At 39.6% G+C, this 25768-nt stretch overlaps 1 protein-coding gene across 4 annotated transcripts in view; it reads right to left on the bottom strand.

Moving 5' to 3' along the window:
- The window catches only part of mast4 (microtubule associated serine/threonine kinase family member 4), a 166596-nt gene that overhangs the window by 72256 nt on the left and 68572 nt on the right, over positions 1-25768 (bottom strand). For all 4 annotated transcript variants that reach the window (XM_029709662.1, XM_029709663.1, XM_029709664.1 and 1 more), the window contains exon 4: positions 8909-8940. In XM_029709662.1, the coding sequence (XP_029565522.1) occupies positions 8909-8940 (32 nt within the window). The remainder of the gene's footprint in view (positions 1-8908; positions 8941-25768) is intronic.

The raw sequence follows: 25768 nt of genomic DNA, 5'->3' as shown, positions 1-25768 counted from the left end.
CTCCCAAGATTAGGCTGGTGTAACTGATGTGAAATGTCTAGCTAGTTAACGGGGTGCGCGCTAATAGCGTTTCAATCGGTGACGTCACTCGCTCTGGGACCTTGAAGTAGTTGTTCCCCTTGCTCTGCAAGGGCCGCGGCTTTTGTGGAGCGATGGGTAACGATGCTTCGAGGGTGGCTGTTGTCGATGTGTTCCTGGTTCGAGCCCAGGTAGGGGCGAGGAGAGGAACGGAAGCTAAACTGTTACACAGGCAATACTATAGTGCCAATAAGAACATTCAATAGTCAAAGGTATATGAAATACAAATGGTATAGAGAGAAATAGTCCTATAATTCCTATAATAACTACAACCTAAAACTTCTTACCTGGGAATATTGAAGACTCATGTTAAAAGGAACAACCAGCTTTCATATTTACATTTTAATCATTTAGCAGACGCTCTTATCCAGAGTAACTTACAGTAGTGAAAACATTTCATACATTTATTTTTTCTTTTCTCCGTACTGGTCCCCCGTGGGAATCGAACCCACAACCCTGGCATTGCAAACACCATGCTCTACCAACTGAGCCACACAAGACCACATATGTTCTCATGTTCTGAGCAAGGAACTTAAACGTTCGCTTTTTTACATGGCACATATTGCACTTTTACTTTCTTCTCCAACACTTTGTTTTTGCATTATTTAAACCAAATTGAACATGTTTCATTATTTATTTGAGGCTAAACTGATTTTATTGATGTATTATAATAAGTTAAAATAAAAAAGTGTTCATTCAGTATTGTTGTAATTGTCATTATTACAAATAAATAAATAGGCAGATTAATCGGCATCGGCTTTCTTTGAGCCCCCAATAATCGCTATTGAAAAATCATAATCGGTCGACCTCTAATTGATATAGATGCAGAAAAACTGAGAAAGTAAAGGGCAAAAGTAAAAAGGACAAAATACATTCACTTGTCTTAAAACATGTTTAAATGAAATGACAGCAATATTCCATCCGGGAATATAGTTTTTGCTTTCTTCTACTTTAGTTAATTGGAATGTCTGTGCTCCTCTTTTTCACCTCTTCTCTGTGGCTCTCTTACAGTAAGTATCACATTTCTTCCATGTCCAAGGCTACCTCTTTACAATGGAATTGGTGCCATAAATCTATGACTCACATACACATAAGACACACGTGGACATGCATTTTAAATATGTGGTGGCGGAGTGGTAGCCCGAGGGTACACACTGAATGTGTTGGGTAAAATGAAATGTAATCTCACGTAGTATTTTAAACTGCATGTCACTGTCTTATGCTGCTGGACCCGAGGAAGAGAAGCTAATGGGGATCCATAATAAATACTAACACATTTCCAAGCACATTGTTAACAATCCTTGTTTTTTTTAAGTCGAACTCCAATGAACATGAGTCATTGTTATTGTCAAACAGCTAGCTGATTGTCCTGCTGAGTTGATGAACTTTGCTTTTGTTGGGTGTTCATTCTCGGCTGTGTTCTGGCCCCCACAGCGACGCTGTCAACACAACCGACGACTGGAGACAGACAACCATACACATGATAGGTTTGTCATATTGGACATGTCATAAATCACCAACACCCAGACCGAGATTTATCGAAATACTATTTGTTAATGCTGGACATATGCATCAATAAAGCATTATTGAAATACACTCTCTCATGTTTAACCAACTCCAAAAGAGTAAAGTGAAATTGATCTTCCCCCTCAGATTTTCTGTGTCGCTCTAGCCTACTTTTTCTCCATTGTACCTTTAACAAATAGGTGTAGCTGGCCTATATTTGCTGTATGGAACAAATACAGGAAGTGCTGCCTACGAATACAAAGAATGGGAGAGAAAATAGCGGGGCAGTAGTTGACCCAAGCACCCAGGAGTTTGTGAAGTAGCCAGTTGTCAAATGACACTGTTGAAGTGTTTTCCAAAACTCTAGACACAGAAGTAAACCGGGCCAATGGCTGTAACATTATACAGCGCACTACTCGGGCTTAACACAAACTGGAGTTACGAGCACATACAGTGCATTTGGAAAGTATTCAGACCCCTTGACTTTTTCCAAATTTTGTTACGTTACAGCCTTATTCTAAAATTGAATACATCGTTTTTCCCCCTCATCAATCTATACACAATGCCCCATAATAACAGAGCAAAAACAGGTTAAGAAATGTTTGCAAATTTATATAACCCCCCCCCCCCCCCCGGAAATATCACATTTACGTAAGTATTCAGACCCTTTACTCAATACTGTGTTAAAGCACCTTTGGCAGCAATTACAGCCTTGAGTCTTCTTGGGTACAAGCATGAAACACCTGTACTTAGGGAATTTCTCCCATTCTTCTCTGCCGATCCTCTTGGAAGGTGAACCTTCACCCCAGTCTGAGGTCCTGAGATCTCTGGAGCAGGTTTTCATCAAGAATCTCTGTACTTTTCTCCGATCATCTTTCCATCTATCCTAACTTGACTCCAAGTCCCTGCCGCTGAAAAACACCCCCACAGAATGATGCTGCCACCACCATCCTTCACCGTAGGGATGATGCCAGGTTTCCTCCAGACGTGACGCTTCACATTTAGGCCGAAGCGTTCAATCTTGGTTTCATCAGACCAGACAATTTTGTTTCTCTTGGTCAAAGTCCTTTCGGTGCATTTTTAAAAACTCTTTTACTGAAGAGTGCCTTCTGTCTGGCCACTAACATAAAGGCCAAATTGGTGGAGTGCTGCAGAGATGGGAGAACATTCCAGAAGGACAACCATCTCCACAGAGGAACTCTGGAGCTCTGATGAGTGACCATTGGGTTCTTGGTCACCTCCCTGACTAAGGCCCTTCACCCCTGATTGCTCAGTTTGGCTGGGTGGCCAGCTCTAGGAAGAGTCTTGGTGGTTCCAAACTTCTTCCATTTAAGAATGATGGAGGCCACTCTGTTCCTGGGGAACTTCAATGCGACAGAATATTTTTGGTACCCTTCCCCAGATATGTGCCTCGTCACAATCCTGTTTCGGAGCTCTACGGACAATTCCTTCGACTTCATGGCTTGGTTTTTGCTCTGACATGCACTGTCAACTATGGGACCTTATATAGACAGGTGTGTACACCTTTCCAAATCAATTGAATTTGGAAAGGATGATCAATGGAAACAGGATGCACCTGAGCTCAATTTTGAGTCTCATAGCAAAGGGTCTGAATACTTATGTAAATAAGGTGTTTTTTAATTTTTGTAAATTTGTAAACATTTCTAAAAAACGTTTTTTCACTTTGTCATTATAGGGTATTGCGTGTAGATTTATAGGAATTTTTATTTATTTAATCCTTTTTAGAATGTGTGGAAAAATGTGGAAAAAGTGAAGGGGTCTGAATACTTTCCGAATGCACTGCAAGTCAGACTTTTGTCTAAGTGATACATTGACGTCTCTTTTAGGAATCAAACCTATACATCTAAACCACCACAACAAGGAAGTGTTGAAATGCCCTTCCTCACGTTCCATTGTAAAAGCTTGAGATTGAATCCTAGCTTTGTTTGAGAGCATCAACTCTTAAAATTTTCAAGTATTTCTTGAAGTCAGACAGGAATAGATAAGACATTTTAGTCAAGGGTTCAACTCAAGCATCGATTAAAGGTAGACCATCTTGTTCAGTAACGTACATTTTATCACTCAACAAATGCCACATGTTCCATAAACGGGACAACACTGACATTCTTCAATACAACATTAAGGGAGAAAAAAAAGGGGTCAATATGATGTCAAAGCCAATCACCATGGACACCAGATGCAATAGAGGCCCCTTGGGTCCAAAGACACTGTGTGCGCTTTCGAAAGCGGTCCCCTGACACATATTGGTGGATCATCTCGTGACTCCCCTCTGCAGTCAAATCATTCCCCCATCATAATGCATGTCACACTGAAACCTGCCACACAAGCCCATCAGAATAGGCATGAAATACACAGGAGGCCTTTAGCTAAGGACTACTATACCTGTTGGACTGTGATATTCCTAAATGAAACAAATAGCTGGGTGACGCCTTTTTGTGTTTTCAAATCCCACTTTATATTGAGGCTTTATCGGCATTCGTAACCAGATCAGGTCCTGTTGAAAATACAGTCGACACCATTCACCTGTAATCCTATAGTGCTCCTGCTGTTTCTTTGCCCTGGCCTGAGGCAGGCAGACATAGCACCTGACTTAATCCAATCTGGATCCCTTTCAGGGACAATCTCCAGGTAAAAGTTGCCCTCAGGCACAGATCTAGAATCAGCTTGTCCTGCTTGACTCCTTACCGTAACCATTAGGGGGAGGAAACACTGAGGGGCAGATTCATCCTACTCCATATATCGTGTGGTTAAGACTGGCGACCTGCCTCTCTACCAAAAGGTCACAATATTTTCAGTAATTAATTTAACTCCAACAGACACCATAACCCCTCTAGCGTCTCTCTAGCGTCTATCGACCCTATTATATAGTACAGTGGTTCCCAACCTTTTTATAGTCCCGTACCCCTTCAAACATTCAACCTCCAGCTGCGTACCCCCTCTAGCACCAGAGTCAGCACTCTCAAATGTTGTGTTTTGCCATCATTGTAAGCGTGCCAAACACACACTATTCAATACATTTATTAAAAATAAGAATGAGTGTGAGTCTGTCACAACCCGGCTTGTGGGAAGTGACAAAGAGCTCTTATAGGAACAGGGTACAAATAATAATAAATTATTTTGCTCTTTATTTAGCCATCTTACATATTGAACCTTATTTGCTCATCAAATGGTGAATAACTCACCACAGGTAATGAGAAGGGTGTGCTTGAAAGGATGCACATACCTCTGCAATGTTGGGTTGTATTGGAGAGAGGGTCAGTCTAAAATAATTTTCCCACACAGTCAGTGCCTGTATTTAGTTTTCATGCTAGTGAGGGCCGAGAATCCACTCTCACATAGGTATGTGGTTGCAAAGGGCATCAGTGTCTTAACAGCGCGATTTGCCAAGGCAAGAAACTCTGAGCACAGCCCAATCCAGAAATCTGGCAGTGGCTTCTGATTAAATTCAATTTTCACAGAACCGCTTGTTGCAATTTCGATGAGGCTCTCTTGTTCAGATATCGGTAAGTGGACTGAAGGCAGAGCATGAAAGGGATAACAAATCCAGTTTCTGTCATTTGTTTCGGGAAAGTACCTGCGTAATTGTGCACCCAGCTCACTCCGATGCTTTGCTATATCACATTTGACATTGTCCGTAAGCTTGAGTTCATTTGCACACAAAAAACATATGATGGAAAGACCTGTGTGTTGTCCTTGTTAATGCAGACAGAAAAGAGCTCCAACTTCTTAATCATAGCCTCAATTTTGTCCCGCACATTGAATATAGCTGCGGAGAGTCCCTGTAATCCTAAATTGAGATCATTCTGGTGAGAAAAAAATAAATACAAAAATAAAATCGGCCAAATAGGCCAGTCGTGTGAGAAACTCGTCATCATGCAAGTGGTCAGACAAGTGAAAATGATGGTCAGTAAAGAACATTTTAAGCTAGACTCTCAATCAAAAAAAACATGTCAATACTTTGCCCCTTGATAACCAGCGCACTTCTGTATGTTGTAAAAGCGTTACATGGTCGCTGCCCATATCATTGCATAATGCAGAAAATACACGAGAGTTCTGGGGCCTTGCTTTAACAAAATGAACCATTTTCACTCGTGTCCAAAACATCTTTCAAGCTGTCAGGCATTCCCTTTGCAGCATCCACTGAGAGGCTCTTGCTGCAGTGTACCCAAGTGCCGTCGGGAGCAACTGCTTGCACGCGCGTTACCACTCCACTGTGTCTCCCTGTCATGGCTTTTGCTCCATCAGTACAGATACCAACACATCTTGACCACCAAAGTCCATTTGATGTCACAAAGCTGTCCAGTACTTAAAAATATCCTCTCATGATGTCCTGGTTTCCAGAAGAGGATGTCTTCCTTAATTGACCCCCCATAAACGTAACAGACATATACCAGGAGCTGTGCCAGGCCCACCACGTCTGTTGACTCATCCAGCTGTAACGCATAGAATTCACTGGCTTGTATGCAAAGCAGTAATGGTTAAAAAACATCTCCTGCCACATGTCACGTCGTGAAACAGTGTTGTTTGATGAAGACATTGTCTGTATAGTTTTTTGGCCTTCTCCCCCAGCATTGTCCCAGCCATATCCGCGGCAGCAGGAAGAAGTCCTCCACAATAGTATGGGGCTCGGGAGCTCACCATATAAGACGCTTCTAGCCCCTTCTTATTAATGGTATCCGTTGCTTTTATACATGTCTTAGTACTCGAAAGTCATTTGAATTCTCACTCAAAAACTGCCATGTTTTGTTTCTAAATGTCTGTGCAAGAGTGAAGGTTTCATCGAGTTGTGAGATAGTACCTTTGCACATATAACACACCGTGGCTAAGGAAAGGCACTACTCCCAATATAAGTGAACCCCAAATCAATGTAGCTCTCATCATATTTGAGCCTCTTCGATGTTGTTCGGTGCTTTCCCGGGTAAGGGGGAAGTAGCTCTTCGGCTACATCATATTCACAACTGTCAGTGTCCACGCTAGCTGGGCTAACAACAAATGTAGAATTACTGATGCAGCATTGGATGTGCTCGTGGCAGCAGAACAACTTGTGTCGTCGACAGGTGCAGGTGTAGTAGTGCTGGTAGTAGCAGTACTACCAGTAGAGCTGGTATGTGTCTTACTTTTTTTTTAACCAATTACACATTTTCGAGCAAATGGAATGAGCAGCAGCTACATTTGGGTACTTACGGACCGTTAGTGGAATTCCCGCGAGAGAGTACCCAGCCAGAAATAATCAGACACCCATTTTTCAAGCTAGCATATAATGTCACATAAACCTAAACCACAGCTAAATGCTGCACTAACCTTTGATGATCTTCATCAGATGACAATCCTAGGACATTATGTTATACAATACATGCATGTTTTGTTCAATCAAGTTCATATTTATATCAAAAACCAGCTTTTTATATTAGCATGTGACTAGCATGTGACTATCATTCCCACCGAACACTTCCGGTAAATTTACTAAATTACTCACGATAAACATTCACAAAAAACATAACAATTATTTTAAGAATTATAGATACAGAACTCCTTTATGCACTCGCTATGTCTGATTTTAAAATTAGCTTTTCGGTGAAAGCACATTTTGCAATATTCTAAGTAGATAGCCGGCCATCACGGCTAGCTATTTTGACACCCACCAAGTGTGGTACTCACCAAACTCAGATTTACTATTAGAAAAGTTTGATTACCTTTGCTGTTCTTTGTCAGAATGCACTCCCAGGACTTCTACTTCAATAACAAATGTTGGTTTGGTTCAAAATAATCCATAGTTATATCCAAATAGCGGCGTTTTGTTCGTGCGTTCAAGACACTATCCGAAGGGTAAACAAGGGTGACGCGCCCGACGCGTTTCGTGACCAAAAAAATCAAAATGTTCCATTACCGTACTTCGAAGCATGTCAAACGCTGTTTAAAATCCATTTTTATGCTATTTTTCTCGTAAAAAAGCGATAATATTCCGACCGGGAGTCGTTGTTTTCGTTCAAAGAGAGAGAAAGTAAACATGGTGTCGGCTCGTGCACACGCCTCCAGTCTCATTGTCCTCAGATCGACCACTTACAAAATGCGCTAATGTTTTTTAGCCAGGGCCTGCAAAGCCACCATTCATCGTTCTGGCGCCTTCTGAGAGCGTTAGAAAATGTCACGTCATGCCAGAGATCCCCTGTTTTCGTTAGAGATGATCAAGAAGGCCAAGAATTAGTCAGAGAGAGCGCTTCCTGTTCGGAATCTTCTCAGGTTTTGGCCTGCCAAATGAGTTCTGTTATACTCACAGACACCATTCAAACAGTTTTAGAAACTTTAGGGTGTTTTCTATCCAAATCAAACAATTATATGCATATTCTAGTTACTGGGCAGGAGTAGTAACCAGATTAAATCGGGTACGTTTTTTATCCGGCCGTGCAAATACTGCCCCCTATCCCCAACAGGTTGTGATTGGATGGTAATTATTTGACTAGGCTACCTGTATTTGACATTGTGTTGTTATTTTGCTGAACACTAGATGGTTTAATTTTATTTTTGGCAGTGAAACTAGGCTACTGAGGCGAGAAAAAAACCTCACCCAAATGTATAGCCCCATTGGAAAATATAAATGGACTGTTTGAAAATGTGAAGAATTTTTAAAAATTGTGTTATAAATACACACTTTTTATTTGGCATAACCCCAAATAAATTGCACGTACCCCTGAGGGTTTGGGAATAATAATAGCTGCTATAGTGTATATAACGTGTATAAACCCTAGTGTCTATAAACCATGTACTATACTATTGATCAACCCTACAGTGGAGATTACTTCAGTCATTTTTTCCCATTAAGAATTTTCAACAATGTAATGGTCTAGGGGTCAGTGAGATGCATGCATCTCATTAGGATCAGTTCAAAGGCCAATAGACGGCAGGGAACATATCACAGTACTGAAACCAATTTTGCACTGGTTGGTTATGTTACAAATATTGTACCTACAAATGCAATTTAATTTGAGTGCCCGATGAGGTTGGCTTAGTTAGCTATTTAAATAAAGGTTTGCTTCTAATTGAGACTTTATTCTAATTAATTTACTTGTTCAAATTAAACATCTAGAATATATTTTTTCTTCAGAGTATCAGAAAATAGGTGCATGAGAATTAAACATTTTACTATGGACTCAAAAGATGGCAACATGCACTTCTTGACCCGTCAGTCATTTTTGAAAGAACAGGATTCCCTTCTTTGGCTCCATGGATAACACACATACTGTATGCAGGTTGCAAGAGCTGCACAAAAATACTGTGTTTAATATAAGAACCAGTTTAAACTTACAAACTTCCTCTCCTTGGAAGACTCAGCTCCTTCTGTAAATGAAAAAAAAGGGGAAAAAGATTAGGACAAAATATATTAAATGTTGACACAATATCTTTGTTAAACAGCATGACATAAAACCTGAAAACACTAAGATGTTAAATGGATGCTTTTGTATTGACAGACCTACATATAGGTCATAGATTGACATTCAGACAGTTCTGACTGTGTGACTAGCCTTTCCAGCGACAACGGATAATTTATTTTATTAGCTACCTCTGCCACTTAAATGGGATGTGCATTATTTGTCAGTCATTTCAATAAAAAATAAAATAAAAGCGATGATCTGCGCACGCAGACACACCACCCTGTCTGAGTGTCCATTCATCCACTCCCAAAGCATAACTTCACTTTCTTGGCTCCAGACGCTGACCCAGTTTCTGAGTCCCTCAAGATAAAAAGCACTGGTTCACAAAGTTAATAATGAACCAATTCACATTCTCGTCAGAGGCCATATGCAAATCACAGAATTACTGTGCCCCAGAAGAGGCTAATTGCTTGACCATTACAAGCATAGACAAAGCTTTTTCCTCAGGAAAACAATGACAAAAGCTACAGTAAGCTCCAGCCGGGGTTTGTACTGTACCATAGCAGTCCCTGCAACGGGGAAAAGATCAACAATACTTTAATTGACTGGCCACCCGAGCGGATTAAGCACTTTGATCCATGCCAGCTTTGTATTTACTGTACCCGTCAATGTATGTGAAAAATGTATAATAAGCATTTGCGTAAATATTTATCCTTAATGTTTCATTCATCAATTGAGATGATCTGAATATGTTTACAGGCTATGTTGAATCCACAGAAATCATACCCTTTATTGGACAAAAACTGCCTCTATTTCCTTTAAATATTCACATTGGTATATATCATAAAAGTAGTGTGTTCATCATTATGCACAGTTTGAATACGGCACCTTTAAAAGCAGGCCTCAATGTGTTGAAAACGCAATAAAAGTTAACAGGTTTCCCAAAAATGCACACCAAGCTATGCAGTGTGCACTTGGGGAAATGCAATAGTATTAATATACCAGCAGATGGGAGCATTTACAGTGAAGAGGTGCTGTCATTTCCTGATATGGTCAATGGCTGGATAGAGACTGCTGCGGTGAATGTGTTTACTAACTAAACCAGCCTGTAACTACACAGAGCAAGTGAACAGAATATATTTGATTTGCGACTGTGGAACTGCACTGAGGTGTACATACATAAAAGGACGTTTGCACTTTTGCACTAATCTCAAGAGCACTTACAGTATGTGGTGTCAACTTGATTGGCATTTCCATTCAATTGCTTCCAGATTCCGTGGAAGAACAAGAATTTCCACTACCACTAGAGCTGGGCGATATATCAAATGAATTATAATTTATGTTTTTGCGCAACATTCCAAATTCCTGTATGGCAAGAATCAAGGTTTTGGTATTTTTTGTTTTCATGAGCGTTTATGTCCTCTTGTTCTCATGTTGTATTTTTGGTCTCACCTTCACTCCTCTGTGCTGTGTGCACCTTCCCATTTACAGAGCATTTGGAATGTATTCAGACCCCTTGACTTTGTCCACATTTTGTTACATTGCAGTCTTATTCTAAAATGGATTAAATAAAATGTTCCTCAATCTACACACAATACCCCATAACGACAAAGCGAAAACAGGTTCAGACAATTTTGCAAATGTATAAAAAATAAAAATACCTTATTTATATAAGTATTCAGAATCTTCGCCATGATATTTGAAAATGAGCTCAGGTGCATCCTGTTTCCATTGATCATCCTTGAGATGTTTCTACAACTTGGAGTCCACCTGTGATATATTCAATTGATTGGACATGATTTGGAAAGGCAGACACCTGTCTATATAAGGTCTCACAGTTGACAGTGCATGTCAGAGCAAAAACCATGCAATGAGGTCGAAGGAATTGTCCGTAGAGCTCCGAGACAGGATTGTGTCGAGGAAAAGATCTGGGAAAGGCTAACAAAAAATGTCTGCAGCATTGAAGGTCCCCAAGAACAGTGGCCTCCATCATTCTTAAATGGAAGAAATTTGGAACCACTCTTCCTAGAGCTGGCCGTCCAGCCAAACTGAGCAATCAGGTGAGAAGGGGCCTTGGTCAAGGAGGTGACCAAGAACCCGATGGTCACTCTGAAAGAGCTCTAGAGTTCTTCTGTGGAGATGGGAGAACCTTCCAGAAGGACAACCATCTCTGCAGAACTCCACCAAATCAGGCCTTTATGGTAGAGGAGCCAGACGGAAGCCACTCCTCAGTAAAAGGCACATGACATCTCGCTTGAAGTTTCCTTTAGGCACTCAAGACCATGAGAAACAATATTCTCTGGTCTGATGAAACCAAGATTGAACTCTCTGGCCTGAACACAAAGCGTCACGTCTGGAGGAAATCTGGCACCATCCTTACGGTGACGCATGGTTGTGGCAGCGTCATGCTGTGGGGATGTTTTTCAACGGCAGAGACTGAGAGACTAGTCAGGATTGAGGGAAAGATGAACGGTGCAAAGTACAGAGAGATCATTGATGAAAACCTGCTCCAGGGCGCTCAGGCCCTCAGACTGGGGCAAAGGTTCACAAGGTTGAACAGTTGAATTATGAAAACACCCTGTCTGTCTCCAACTGTTTGAAAAGCATGTTAGCCTGTCCACTTTGTTCAGATGTTGAAATCAATTGGCCTACCGTATTTCTCAGAATGAAAACAAGTTGGCAGTTCCTTATATAAGGATTAGCTGGCTAATCACTAGCAAGTGGACTTGAGCGATTGATGAGACCGGTGTTAATTTTCTATATCCTAATGCCTGCTACAAAAAGTGTGTTATTAGGAAATGTGCATAATGCATGGTTCTTGTTAATAAAGGGCATTTTCATAGATAGTCACTGATCTTGCGTTCAAGTCTATTGCAACAACAACAAAAAGCAGGTTAAACTATTTTGATTCATTTGTGGAAGGCTTATGCTAGGTATAACCTCACAATCTCTGAATTCCTTAGATTATTTGACTGTTTGAAATGCAGCTAATTTGACCTTTAAATTGTACAAAAATGCGTATTTAGAGAAAACATTAAAAAAATAGATATATCGTGAATTGCCCATAAATTTGGAAAAAATCTAGATGTGATTTTTAGGCCATATCTCCCAGCCCCACATGACAATTACAGGACTAAAACCCAAACAATTCCATTTGTAACTCGTTTCATTCCAAACCCCTTCTGCAGTATGTCACTGCACTAAACAATCATACTCAACAATACCTAAAATAACTATGGTTCAAGAAATACATAGAGAGTAAGTGTGAGATCCCTTTGTCAGAGATGAGACAGCAGTGTTTAAAGAGATGTCTTTAAAGGTTCTTCTAGTCAGCAGAAAATTAACTAAGCCCGTCTCCCCATTGCCATCAATTAGTGCTGAATGTCTGCCCCCCTGTGCTGGCTCCTGTGCACCCAGGACACCATTTCATTGGCTAACATGACCGCGGTTCACATCACTAATTTCAAGAAGGGAATGAGTTAACGCTAATGTGAATTCTAACCAATTACAGCATAGCAAATCACAGTGGGCATCTACTGTCCGGTCTAGCTGGTTCACTGACACACTGGTTCACTATGACAAATCCTGGTAAAAACCTGTGGAGATTACCCTTAAGATTCAAAGTACATACTGTAGACTTAGGCCTACTGTGAATTGTGACACAAAATACTTTACATTGAAGTCATGACTATATCCCTTACAGAAGTTGGTCTACTGACAAAGACCTTTGTGTGAGAAAACATAATTCTTTTCACTGGGTTGTGTTTGAAAATACACTTTGAAGAAATAAACTGAAGACTCACGTCCTGTTTATTCTACTTAGTCACACCTGATACTGTGAGACAGTATGCAAAACTCAAACAGTGCAAATGGTGCTATTTCTGAAAGCAAACACCCCTGTAAGCATGCAGGCTAGACTACACCATATGGTGTGAAGACACATCAGTGTGCATGAAATCACTGCGGGGTGAGACACGGTACTCATATAACAGAACACCCAGACAACCACACTGAATAGCAGTCAGACTGCAGCTTTCACGCTAAGAAAAACGATCAATATTCTCCATAGGGAACAAAAACTTGATCTGATACTAGGCAACAGCAGCGAGCAACAGTCAAAGTGAACCCTCAAAGTTAAGCATGAATGAGTACAGACAAACTGTCAATATTCTACATAGGGAAGACAGACTTGATCGGAAACTGCTAGACAGAAACTGTGAGAAACATTCAAAGTGAACCCTCAATGTTACGCATGAGTGAGAATGGAAAACTATCAAAGGAAAGTTACACTTGATCCAAAACCTACTAAACAACGTGTGAAGAGTGAACCCTCAAAGTTAAACATGAATGGGTAAGAAAGACTGCCTATATTACCCAAACAGAAGAAAAACGTGATCCATAACAATAGTAATATGGGTGATTAGAGGTCGACCGATTAATCGGAATGGCCGATTAATTGGGGCCGATTTCAAGTTTTCATAACAATCGGTAATCGGTATTTTTGGCCACCGATTTGCCGATTTTATTTATTTTTTTACCTTTATTTAACTAGGCAAGTCAGTTAAAGAACACATTCTTATTTTCAATGACGGCCTAGGAACGGTGGGTTAACTGCCTTGTTCAGGGGCAGAAAGACAGATTTTTACCTTGTCAGCTTGGGGATGCAACCTTACGTTAACTAGCCCAACGCTCTAACCACCTGCTTTACGTTGCCAAGGTAAGTTGCTAGCTAGCATTAAACTTATCTTATAAAAAAACAATCAATCAAAACACTAGTTAACTACACATGGTTGATGATATTACTAGTTTATCTAGCCTGTCCTGCGTTGCATATAATCAATGCGGTGCGCATTCGCAAAAAAGGACCGTCTTTGCTCCGACGTGTACCTAACCATAAACATCAATGTCTTAAAATCAATACACAAGTATATATTTTTAAACCTGCATATTTAGTTAATATTGCCTGCTAACATGAATTTCTTTTAACTAGGGAAAATGTGTCACTTCTCTTGCAAACAGAGTCAGGGTATATGCAGCAGTTTGGGCTGCCTGGCTCGTTGCGAACTGTGTGAAGACTAGTTCTTCCTAACAAAGACAGCCGACTTCGCCAAATGGGGGATGATTTAACAAAAGCGCATTTGCAAAAGAAGCACAATCGTTGCACGACTGTACCTAACCATAAACATCAATGCCTTTCTTAAAATCAATACACAGAAGTATATATTTTTAAACCTGCATATTTAGCTAAAAGAAATCCAGGTTAGCAGGCAATATTAACCAGGTGAAATTGTGTCAGGTGAAATTGTGTCAGTTCTCGTTGCACGCAGAATCAGGGTATACAGAATCTGGCTCGTTGCGAACTAATTTGCCAGAATTTTACGGAACTATGAAATAACATTGTAGGTTGTGCGATGTAACAGGAATATTTAGACTTATGGATGCCACCCATTAGATAAAATACGGAACGGTTCCGTATGTCACTGAAAGAATAATGTTTGAGATGATAGTTTCCGGATTTGACCATATTAATGACCTAATGTTTATTATATTATAGTTAAGTCTATGATTTGATAGAGCAGTCTGAGCGGTGGTAGGCAGCAGCAGGCTCATAATAGTCAAAGGTATATGGTTTAGAGAGAAATAGTCGACGCGTCATAATTCCTGTAATAACTTGCGGCTGAACTTGAAAGGGGTTCCTTCGTAATTTTACCGTTCATGTCTTCCATAGAGAATGTCTTGATCTACTTCAAATAAGCTCTGTGTTTTGTGCTTAAACCGCCTCGGCGTTTTGATACCCGTGTAAATCTCACTAGGTAACGTTTGTCAACATATTTTCATAAATCCACTCTACAAATTTTTTTTATCTTCGCTTATATGGATCAGAGTTATATCCTATGGATATCTACACAATTATACAATTGGCAAGGTGGTGTAAGCCTAAACCAAAACACAGACCTTATTTTAAGTTAATCTAAAAATATCCTATGGAATAAATGAAGGAACCGCTTTTCAGATTTTGCTAGAAGGTGTCATGGGAATTATGACTCGCACTTTGGTAGTCAATTCTTACCATGCCCATTATTAAAATAGGATTTCCTGCATATAGAAATTACAATGTTTTCAGCATTCATCACAGGTAACTTAAACTCTATTTTTATTATTCAAACAGTTGAGAGTATTTGTCTCCTAAGCAGACTCTTCAGTATCATTGTCACTTCAGAGCTGTGTGTGTGTGTGTGTATGTATATATATATATACATATATACGTATATATATGTGTATATATATATATATATATATATACACACATATATATATATATATATCATATATATATATATACACATATATATATATCATATATATATACACATATCATATATATATCATATATATATACACATATATATATATATATATCATATATATATCATATATATATATATATATCATATATATATACACATATATATATATATATATCATATATATATATCATATATATACATATATACATATATATATATATATATACCATATATATATATATATATATACCATATATATATATATATATACCATATATATATATATATATATATATATATATATATATATATATATATATATATATATATATATATATATATATACCATATATATATACACCATATATATATATACATATACATATATACATATACACATATATATATATACACATATATATATATACACATATATATATATATATACATACATACATACACATATATATATACATACATACATACATACACATATATATATACATACATACATACACATATATATATATATGCATTTGTTTTAACATAGGGAGCACCTATTTACTTCAATGTTAAGTGTAACTATGGCATTTCAAAGTACTTTAATTTGTTTCATCTTATGTTATTTAACATGTAATATACTATTGAGCTTACCGTAACTTTTTTTTTTTTTTTAGAATAAAGAACCGCTTTAGAATGAATTTATATCATACATATATATATACACATATATACACATATACACATATATATATATATACACATATATATATACATACACACACACATTTTCTTTAAATCATCATAATCGGCTTTTTTGGCCCGCCAATATTCGGTATCGGCGTTGAAAAATCATAATCGGTCGACCTCTATGGGTGATATCATAATACCACCCAGAAGTCCTAGATAAAACAGTCATTCAAAATGGACCCTCATTAGTTGAGCTTGAATGAGTAAGAAAAACTATCAATATTCTCCAAAGGGAAGAAAAACTTGATCCAAAACATGACCTTAAACAGAATGAAGAGTGAACCATCACTGTTAAGCATGAATGGTAAAACAAAGGATCAAAAGTCTCCAAAGGGATGAAAGATGCATTCAAAACATCCACTATCCTAACCAAGTGGTTTACTGTGACGCTCGCTTAATATAATGTGTTGTGATATTGGACTGCAGTTCACTGACTGACCTCATTTTAATCCATAGTTTTTTCCAGCATTCCTCTCATCCAACATTGTTGAAAGTTATTATGGTTGGGTGTTTCTGTAGCTAATGTGAGAGCACAGTGTGATGCAGAAGTTGCCCTTCTCCCATCCCTCCTACTGATGTCATAAAGGAGGGAGGATTAATGACTCGGGTGTTGCCCTGTGATTGGCTAAGCTCCTGCTGTGTCTGGGGTCAGATTGGATGACCTATGACGTTTAGGTTCGTGGCGGGGGGTCTGTCAGAGAGACTAGGGTCACGCGGTGCCCCTATTGCGCTCTCATCTACAGAGTAATGACAAGGCGGGGGTGGAGAGTCTGGGGAGAGACTTCACTGAAGAGACTGGGATAAGGGTAGGATGAGGCTGGCGCAGATATTGACAATAGATGGACCCAGAGCCTACAGCTGCACCTGGTCTCCCATCCAAGGATTGACCAAGATCCAACCTTATTTAACTGCTGAGACAAGCCAGCAGAGGGATGCAGGGTGGTATGGTCAGTCTATGAATGGTCACTTGCTGAAGGACAAAGAGTAGACGAAGTCAAAGCTAAAACCTTATTGGAAATCTTGTCATGTTTAGATGGTATGACAGTGGAATATGGCAGCTAGATGTACAATGCCACAAGTTCTTATCCACCGCTACATTCCTAATGTTAATCACTAGCTGAAAACTATTTGGACTGAAATATTTAAACATTTTAAGATATTAAGAAATTGCTAGATTTACATGATTAATAATCATGAATATTATCCACGATTATTCCAATGCCTCTCAGCTATGTCTACAGAATATCATAGAATGAGCAATTCAAGAGAAAGCTGTTGCCAATCCATTTTCTACAGACTTTCTCAGCTCCTGGTAGGGTCAAATAGCCAGCTATCATGCTGTGCAGGCTGCAGAGACTGTTGACTGAACGCATAAGAACTCTTTTCAGTTCATAGTTGTTTTTAACTCTTGCTTCCTCCATCTCTCACTGAGAAAAACAGACTTCAAAAGAGGATGTTGTGTTACTGAATAAACACATCTTACTGTATCAGTCAAACAAAACCTTCCACAGACATAATCTGCAGAAAAGTAATATCACATACATACAGTGAATCTACTTGACAAACTGGGTTTTGGGTTGAGTCTTCAGAAAGCACAAGTGAGGAGCTGTTTTACTTGTGCCAATAGGCTTACTAAAAATAAAACAAGCTGTGAAGAGAGTCGAGCCACCTGTTCGATGTTAATGTTAAGTGTATGGCTGTATATAACATATTTTCATGAGAGGGCGATGAACAGTACCTAGTAATGCCATATACTGCTATAAGGCTTACAATTTTTGGCTTTTGGGAAATATTCATAATTTATCTAAGAGTTGTTTGCACTTTTGTACTAGTGTGAACTAACATAGTAAATCCTATGAAAAATAGTCAATTTCATTTTTAAAATGTCATGCTATGAACAACCTATTCATAACGAATGGGGGAAATTTACAGTTATACTCACAACCAAATGTACATTTGACATGCTATAAGATTTCAGCTGCCTTATTACTCTAATCATTTGTTTTGATAGTTATTAGTGGTCCGCCTCATTTCCTGGTGCACAGCCTTCATTCATACTTCTCTCCCTCCGAACGTTAATGTAGCAGAGAGTTAGCTAGCTACTCTACGAATTCGCTACGATCTTAGCTTTCATCTAATATAAAGTTTGTCCATCTGCGAACACAAAGTGGTTTTGGTTCACATCTACAAATAGTTGTTTTATTTTTATTAAATTCGATAAAACCATTTGTGTTTGTCTAAGAAGAATGGGACTCGATGCGGGAGAATCATCATTCCAATGCTTCCCCAGAAGTTGACAGAGCCCAAACAGTGAGAAGTGTTAAGGCGGGACTCCCAAGCCTCCAATGGTTGTGGATATGTAACCCGAATCCTAGGGTCTTGCAAAACGGACTCAAAGATGGTTAGGTATAAAGATATGTAGAAACAGTTTCTCCAATAGAAATCCCCGATCACACTTGTTGGCGCCGTTGGCTAGGTAAGCTCGTCATCGGTTCAAACGGCCATCTCGCGCCGAACTGCGCATGTGCAGGTCCGTCAAATATAAAGTGATACTTTGATATAAAGTTGCTTTTGACGACAATGACAACATATCAGTTTATCACTTTCATGAGGTTGGAGTAATAACATGTTCAGCTATTTAAGACATTGGCTCGAATCTGGGTTACGTCTTTAGAGTTCAAGAAAATGAACAACTAGGGAATAGTTTTTTGAATTCTCTCATTGACTTCTCAAACCCTGGTCTGGTTTGCTGGCTCTGTACTTCACAGCTCTCTATGGGTTTTGACTGAAAGCCATTCTGAACTTGAGCACAGCAAGCGTTGCCCCATCCCTCCCTCTCATTGGGCAACTTTTGCAAATGTTTTGTTGTTTGAGTGAGGGAAATGTAAATTAAGAGGACTATGTATTTTGAAAGATTAAGGATTATAATAAATACTGCTTTTGATGTCATACAAGCAATAAAAACACCCGTGAGTCCAAATATGCATATCACATTTCCATATCATAAAACTTATGTCGTATACAGCGTCAACATTTATGATCACTATGTTTAATGTACAGTTACAAGATGACATGTTGTCATACTCTAGGTTGTTCTGAACAGAATGAGCTCGTTTGTTTATTGTGAAGAAAATTTGTCGCCGAACACGCACCTTAATGCACTCTACTCCTTTCTATGATTACAAAATCAATCTGTTTCTCTGAATTGCCTTGTGAAAGCCTAACACTAAGATCCTTCTTCATAATTTAGCTAGTCATGTTGGCAATAGAACAAGCTTTCAAATGATTCCCACCTGACCCAGGTTGCGATTTATAAATGGGTCGTTTTTGAATTACGTAAACAACAATAATTGTGTGATATCAGTTTTGTTTGGAACACCACTCTGCAAATGTGCTTGCTCTAGTTCCTCAACGGCACAGCTAGGATTCTTCAAAAAAGCACCTTATAGCTTAAGACTCTTCTTTAAGTCATAAAGTGCATTGAAATTACTGTACACACTTTGGAGAGGTGTGTGGCCACTTGGGAGACACCAGTTAGTACTCTCACTCAGACCCTTGTCATTTGTTTGTCTTATGTTGCACCTAACCCACATTTTCCAGGAATATGCTTATCATGTTACTGAATGTATCCAGAGTATTTTCAAATTCATTATCAACAAATGTGGCGTAAAGTACAGTAAATGTAAAATGCACATAAAATCAGTGTAATGTTTGGATTCAGCCTTGTGTCAGATGAACTGTTGTGTCCTCAAATGTGGTGTAATAATTATCCCATCATCGACAAACTGTTCCCTTTCAATTGCTACCAGGCTTATGCATTTCATATTTCTTCTGTAAGAAGCCCTATCCATAAATGCCAATTCCCACAGGTGTAAAGGGTTAACAGGAACTATTATTTTCTCTATAATGGACTACACTGTACCACGTTCAGTCTAGCTTCTGAAGAATTTTATGGTCATAACTTTATTCTCAATATAAAACTGCTTCTAGCTCAAGTAAGAGCAGCGTTTTGATGACGAACATGGTCATTTGTGTTCATGTTGCCATTTCCAGCTGCCATAGAGTAAAAGTAATGATGCTAAAATATGGCCAATCTAGTCAAAGTGAAAAGGAAAACAGATGAGTTCATGTTTGACTAACCTATGTCCTCATACCTTAGCAAATACTGCCAAAAACAAGAAGTGGTTGCTAACAGGCAGTTAGCAACCACTATAACGTTTTATCAACGACCTCCCTCCTGAAACGGTCAGAAGCGTGCCGCAAAACGATCTCATGAAAGTACATCAGAGTGCTGTATCGAAAAATCCATTCACAACTGATGGTAACAGGGATGACTTCAGATGGTTGAATACTCCGCAGGGCCCAATGTCACTGGGCGGGAACCCTCTGGGCGGGAACCCTCTGGGCGGGAACCCTCTGGGCGGGAACCCTCTGGGCGGGAACCCTCTGGGCGGGAAACCCCTGGGCGGGAAACCCCTGGGCGGGAAACCCCTGGGCGGGAAACCTCTGGGCGGGAAACCTCTGGGCGGGAAACCTCTGGGCGGGAAACCTCTGGGCGGGAAACCTCTGGGCGGGAAACCTCGTCAACTGCAAGACTTGACATCAAAGCAGGCAGTGACTCTTTAAAAACATTCTTGTGATGCTTTATTAATAATTCCCTTTGATTTTCTCGCTCATCTCAAGATCAAAAGTGCACTTTCTTGGCATTGGTAAACTGCTGACTTGCAGGATACTAAGAGGAGAACGCCCAGTTCCTTAAACACAGATAGTGGGGTTGTATGACTGGGTTGAAGGGACGTCACTAAAAGACAAGTGCCACAGACTCAAGGGTTTGTTTTTCCCCAACAACCAGTTCTTATGACCTTGTATAACATAGGTAGAAAGTATTAACAGTTGGAATTTCATGACAAGAAATCTAAGCTACTGGACATTAAGGTATTGTACATGCTTATAACAAGTCTCATGATGCATTATGATCACAACATAATGTATTATACACGATGAGAGATGTCTCGACCACTAGATTCTTGAGAGCGAGGTAGTGCGACATGTCGTCAATCCAAATATAACTACACTATGACAGTGTGTCTCACACAATCTGTACCAATGTGCCAAGTATTTCACATAAAACTGAGATGAACACAGCACAACACTAAAAGAACACAACTCTAAAAGTTAATCTCGTCAGCAAACAATGACAAAAAAGAACCCAGAGAGTTCTTGTGGGAGAGGATTGAAAACGGGACATTTTGGGGGTACAGACGAGACAGCTGACATCAAAACGACGTGCCGGAGTTCCCTGGGGTGCCAGTGTGTGGTCACTCAGCTGTCAGACCCACCATTACTCAGTATAAGCAATGTGGTTATACCAACACACACATAATTAATGTTGTGAATAATTAGAGAAGGATTCAAAGGCTTTCTGTGTGGGTGTAGAATATAACCTGACGTTTGATTGATGAGTCTGCTCCCAGACAGCCTGTCAGGGATCTTTGGTTAAGATGAGTAAATACCGTGAGTAAAACACTAGTGATTCCAGCGTCTGATATTTCCACTGACAAGAAAGGCATCATGTTCAAAAGGAACTGTGATATCCTATCCATGTTAATCATTTGGCCCCACCGTTTTTCATACATATCTGAAATCTCTCATTGATCTGAGTGAGATGAGAGATTGGCTCACAATTTTTAAGATCCTCTTTGTCACACTTAGATGAGGGAACAATGAATCTCTTAAATTAAGGAATATATGTTTTTTTTTATAGGAGTTTAAAGTGTCATAACAAAGGATATTATTAACTATTAACACTTTCAGGTACACTCATCTTTTCAGTAACAAAGCTAGAAGGCACCAGGACAAAATTACATGATATACTTCAAATTACTTGCTTGCTAAAAAGGCCAGGATTGCATATGAAGCTGAGCTAGTTTGGTGAAAACCCCTTCCTGAGACCTAAAACCCCATGTTAGCTCCCAGAACCAATGCATAGGCCTTAGCTCAGAGATAAAGCAGTCAGCCCAATCACCACTGGTAGCCCATGAAATAATAAACTGTTCTCCAATATGCTCCGCTCACTCAGACAGGGATCAACTCCTGTGTTATTTATGGAGACAGAGCCGATCTTGATGGCAAAGCTCACACTTACTGTGGGATATTTCACTGACCCGTTTGTTGACATCTATAGCACTTTGCCTGATAAGGGGGATGCAGTCTGTCATAAATGTATCAATTGGCTGCTCCATCAGTGTCCAGTGTGATGAGGTTTCATTCATCAGGACGGGGAAAGATCTAGATTTAACCTCTCAGCTAGACTTGGTATATGTTCTGCTCTTGAACCTCTCCTGCTCTGTATCTCAAACAAAGCAGATGGATGAGCGCATCTCATTCGCCAAGCAAGTTGTTAGTTCAAATTGCATGTGAAAATATAGGCTACTGTATATTGCTAGTAGAAAATATGTTGGCAGAATGGATATAAGATGGTAATTAACACTTTGAATGGTGTGGTATCGATAACAACATATTTTACTGGATGTGTTCAAAGGATAAACAAATGAAAACGAAGTTTCCTGCCCAGTGTTTAAACACTAGCAGTGTCCTGGCTCAACACAAAGGAAAACCTAGGCAACTGACTGTCACCTGAGCCCTGACACCCAGCAACTTCAAGTCATTTCCATTCTAAGGAAACTGACTGTCACCTGAGCCCTGACATCCAGCAACTTCAAGTCATTTCCATTCTAAGGAAACTGACTGTCACCTGAGCCCTGACACCCAGCAACTTCAAGTCATTTCCATTCTAAGGAAACTGACTGTCACCTGAGCCCTGACACCCAGCAACTTCAAGTAATTTCCATTCTAAGGAAACTGACTGTCACCTGAGCCCTGACATCCAGCAACTTCAAGTCATTTTCATTCTAAGGAAAGTGACAGATACAGTAATGGACAAGGTCTGATTCTGTCATTCTCGCTTGAGTTGCAGCACACCCCATTTGAGTCATTATACAATATTTTCCCAAGAACATCCATGTGTGTCCATTTAAAAGGACACTTAATCATCCTCGGCATCAAACCAAACTCTAACCCAACTCAAAACACTAGATATTCATGCACGGTTAATTCTACTCATATCCAATCAACACGCAATTGATAATACATGCAAAGTGCCATTCACCCGACAGTGTGGATGGAATAAAGAGAGGTTGGCTGGCCAGCAGGAATACTCAGTCTCACACTAGTGGATTACCAGTGCACCTAGTACAAGCCGATTGTGTGAGCAAATGTCACGTTGTGAATACAAATACACGGACATGGTCAGATAACATGCTACGAGAAGATTAGTCCAGTCTCAAATGCCATTTCCCCAGATAGCCATGCACAGACTGAGGCAGTCGGACACTGAGAAAGCAATATGAAATTGAGATAGGACAGATTGTGCCGTAGGCTACTCCTGTACAGGAAAGTGCTAGACAAGCCCAAGGCAACACGGAGTTGCTATAGCTAGGTTTCCATCCAATTGGTGAGAGATTTACGTGAATATTCCAAAATCTGCATAAATAAAATATTAGCATTTTCCCACCAGAGATGAGTTTCCATCAAATTGACCTATTGCTGATACGTCTGTGCATGACGACACAGTGCACATAACTTCTGCATTTAAATTCCCATGTCAAATAGTTTCCATCGCATTTTCAACTCCGCTGATGTTTTTGTCACAGAAAATGTTGCGTTATATTGTGAATGTGCCCACTCTGGTATTGGCATGCGTGTTCTAGCCAACAGCTCGTCGACACAGTGCAGGTACAGCCTACATGAGATTAGAATGGAAAAAATAGAAAGATTCTTTTTATTTGTCAAAGCTCATCACCTTCCACTTTCACCAGTGACGTTGTAGTGGGAGGATCACACAGCATGTCATCACGTGTCTCCAAGTTAACTTCCATATGATGGATATTATATCAACATTTCCACTGCCTTCCCTCACATAGTTCATTTTACCGACAAAAAGATCACCTTATCTAGTGTATTCAAATTTGCTGTTTCTATCAGGCCTGTCATGACATTTATTTTTAAGCGCATAAAAACATTGAATGGAAACCTGGTTAGTGACACACAATACTAAATCTATAGTATAATATAACTACTGGTAACACTTATTTTCTGGGAATGACCTGAGAACGGATCCTGGCAATATGATTGCGGAAGAGAAAAATTGGTTTGATTTGACCAAGCAAAAACTTATCAAGGCCACTTAACATTATGCAAAGTTACTATTACCAAGAGATGTTAGATTTTTTTATAACTACAAAACATTTACAATGGCATAGGAAATAAACAAAATAAACAGAACGCATTCGGTAACATGCAAAAAAGAATGAATTACCTTCAATCGAAAAAGCAATTACATGAGAGAAATGCCCTCATCAGAAATGCCCTGTCCCCATTCGTTCTTATTAAGATTACATGTGAAAAAGGAGCTAAATGAAACAAACAAATACAGCTAATACTCTAGAGACTCACCATGCCTGTAATTATAAACAATTATAAAATGAACAACTCAAAGGCCTCCCGAGTGGTGCAGCGGTCTAAGGCACTGCATCTCAGTGCTAGCAGCGTCACAACAGATCTGGGTTCAATACCGGGCTGTGTTGCAGCCGGCCGCGACCAGGGGACCCATGAGGCGGCGCACAATTGGCCCAGCATCGTCTGGATGAAGGGAGGGTTTGGCCGGTAGGGTTGTCCTTGTCCCATTGCGCTCTAGCGACTCCTGTGGTGGGCCGGGGCAGTGCACGCTGACACGGTCGCCAGGTGTACAGTGTTTCCTCCGACACATTGGTGCGGCTGGCTTCCGTGTTAAGCGAGCATTGTGTCAAGATGTAGTGCGGCTTGGCGGGGGTAAATATGCAACAAGGTGCTACTGTTATTATATTCACTTTGTAGTCTGACTGCAGAGCTTCTTAGGGCAAAGAGAGAACAAGGTAAAGAGGAAAACCGTCGCACAGTGGGCTAAGACATCTGAATAGGACACCTTTGCTGGACAATGTACAGTATCATCATGAATTATTGGTACCCTACATAAATATTAACAAAAAAGTCTGTGGGAAAATGTAATTGTTGTTTATGAGCTCGATCTTATACTCAAAATATCATATGAATCTAACATGCGTGTCACAATTATTGGCACCCCTAGAAATTCTTGTGAACAAAATCTAAATGATGTCAATAGATTGGACACCCTTACACATTGAAGGGTTTTTCTTTTACTATTAACTACATTGTAGAATAATAGGGAAGACAAACTATGAAATAACACATATGGAATCATGGAGAAACCAAAAAAAGGGTTAAACAAATCAAAATATATTTTATATTCTTCAAAGTAGCCACCCTTTGCCTTGAAGACAGCTTTGCACACTCTTGGCGTGAGGTAGAATGCATTTCAATTAACAGGTGTGCCTTGTTAAAAGTTAATTTATGGAATCTCTCTCTCTCTCTCTCTCTCTCTCTCTCTCTCTCTCTCTCTATCTCTCTCTCTCTCTCTCTCTCTCTCTCTCTCCTCTCTCTCTCTTCTCTCTTCTTCTCTCTCTCTTCTCATCTTCTCTCTCTCTCTCTCTTCTCTTCTCTCTCTCTCTCCTCTCTCTCTCTCTCTCTCTTCTCTATCTTATCTCTCTCTCTTCTTCTCTCTCTCTTCTCTCTCTATCCTCTCTCTCTCTCTCTCTCTCTCTCTTCTCTCTCTTCTCT

This window comes from Salmo trutta, chromosome 23, assembly GCF_901001165.1.
Source record: "Salmo trutta chromosome 23, fSalTru1.1, whole genome shotgun sequence".
Taxonomy (NCBI): Eukaryota; Metazoa; Chordata; class Actinopteri; order Salmoniformes; family Salmonidae; genus Salmo; species Salmo trutta.
Note: the sequence above shows the minus strand (reverse complement) of the source record. Positions and strands in the feature narration are given on the sequence as shown.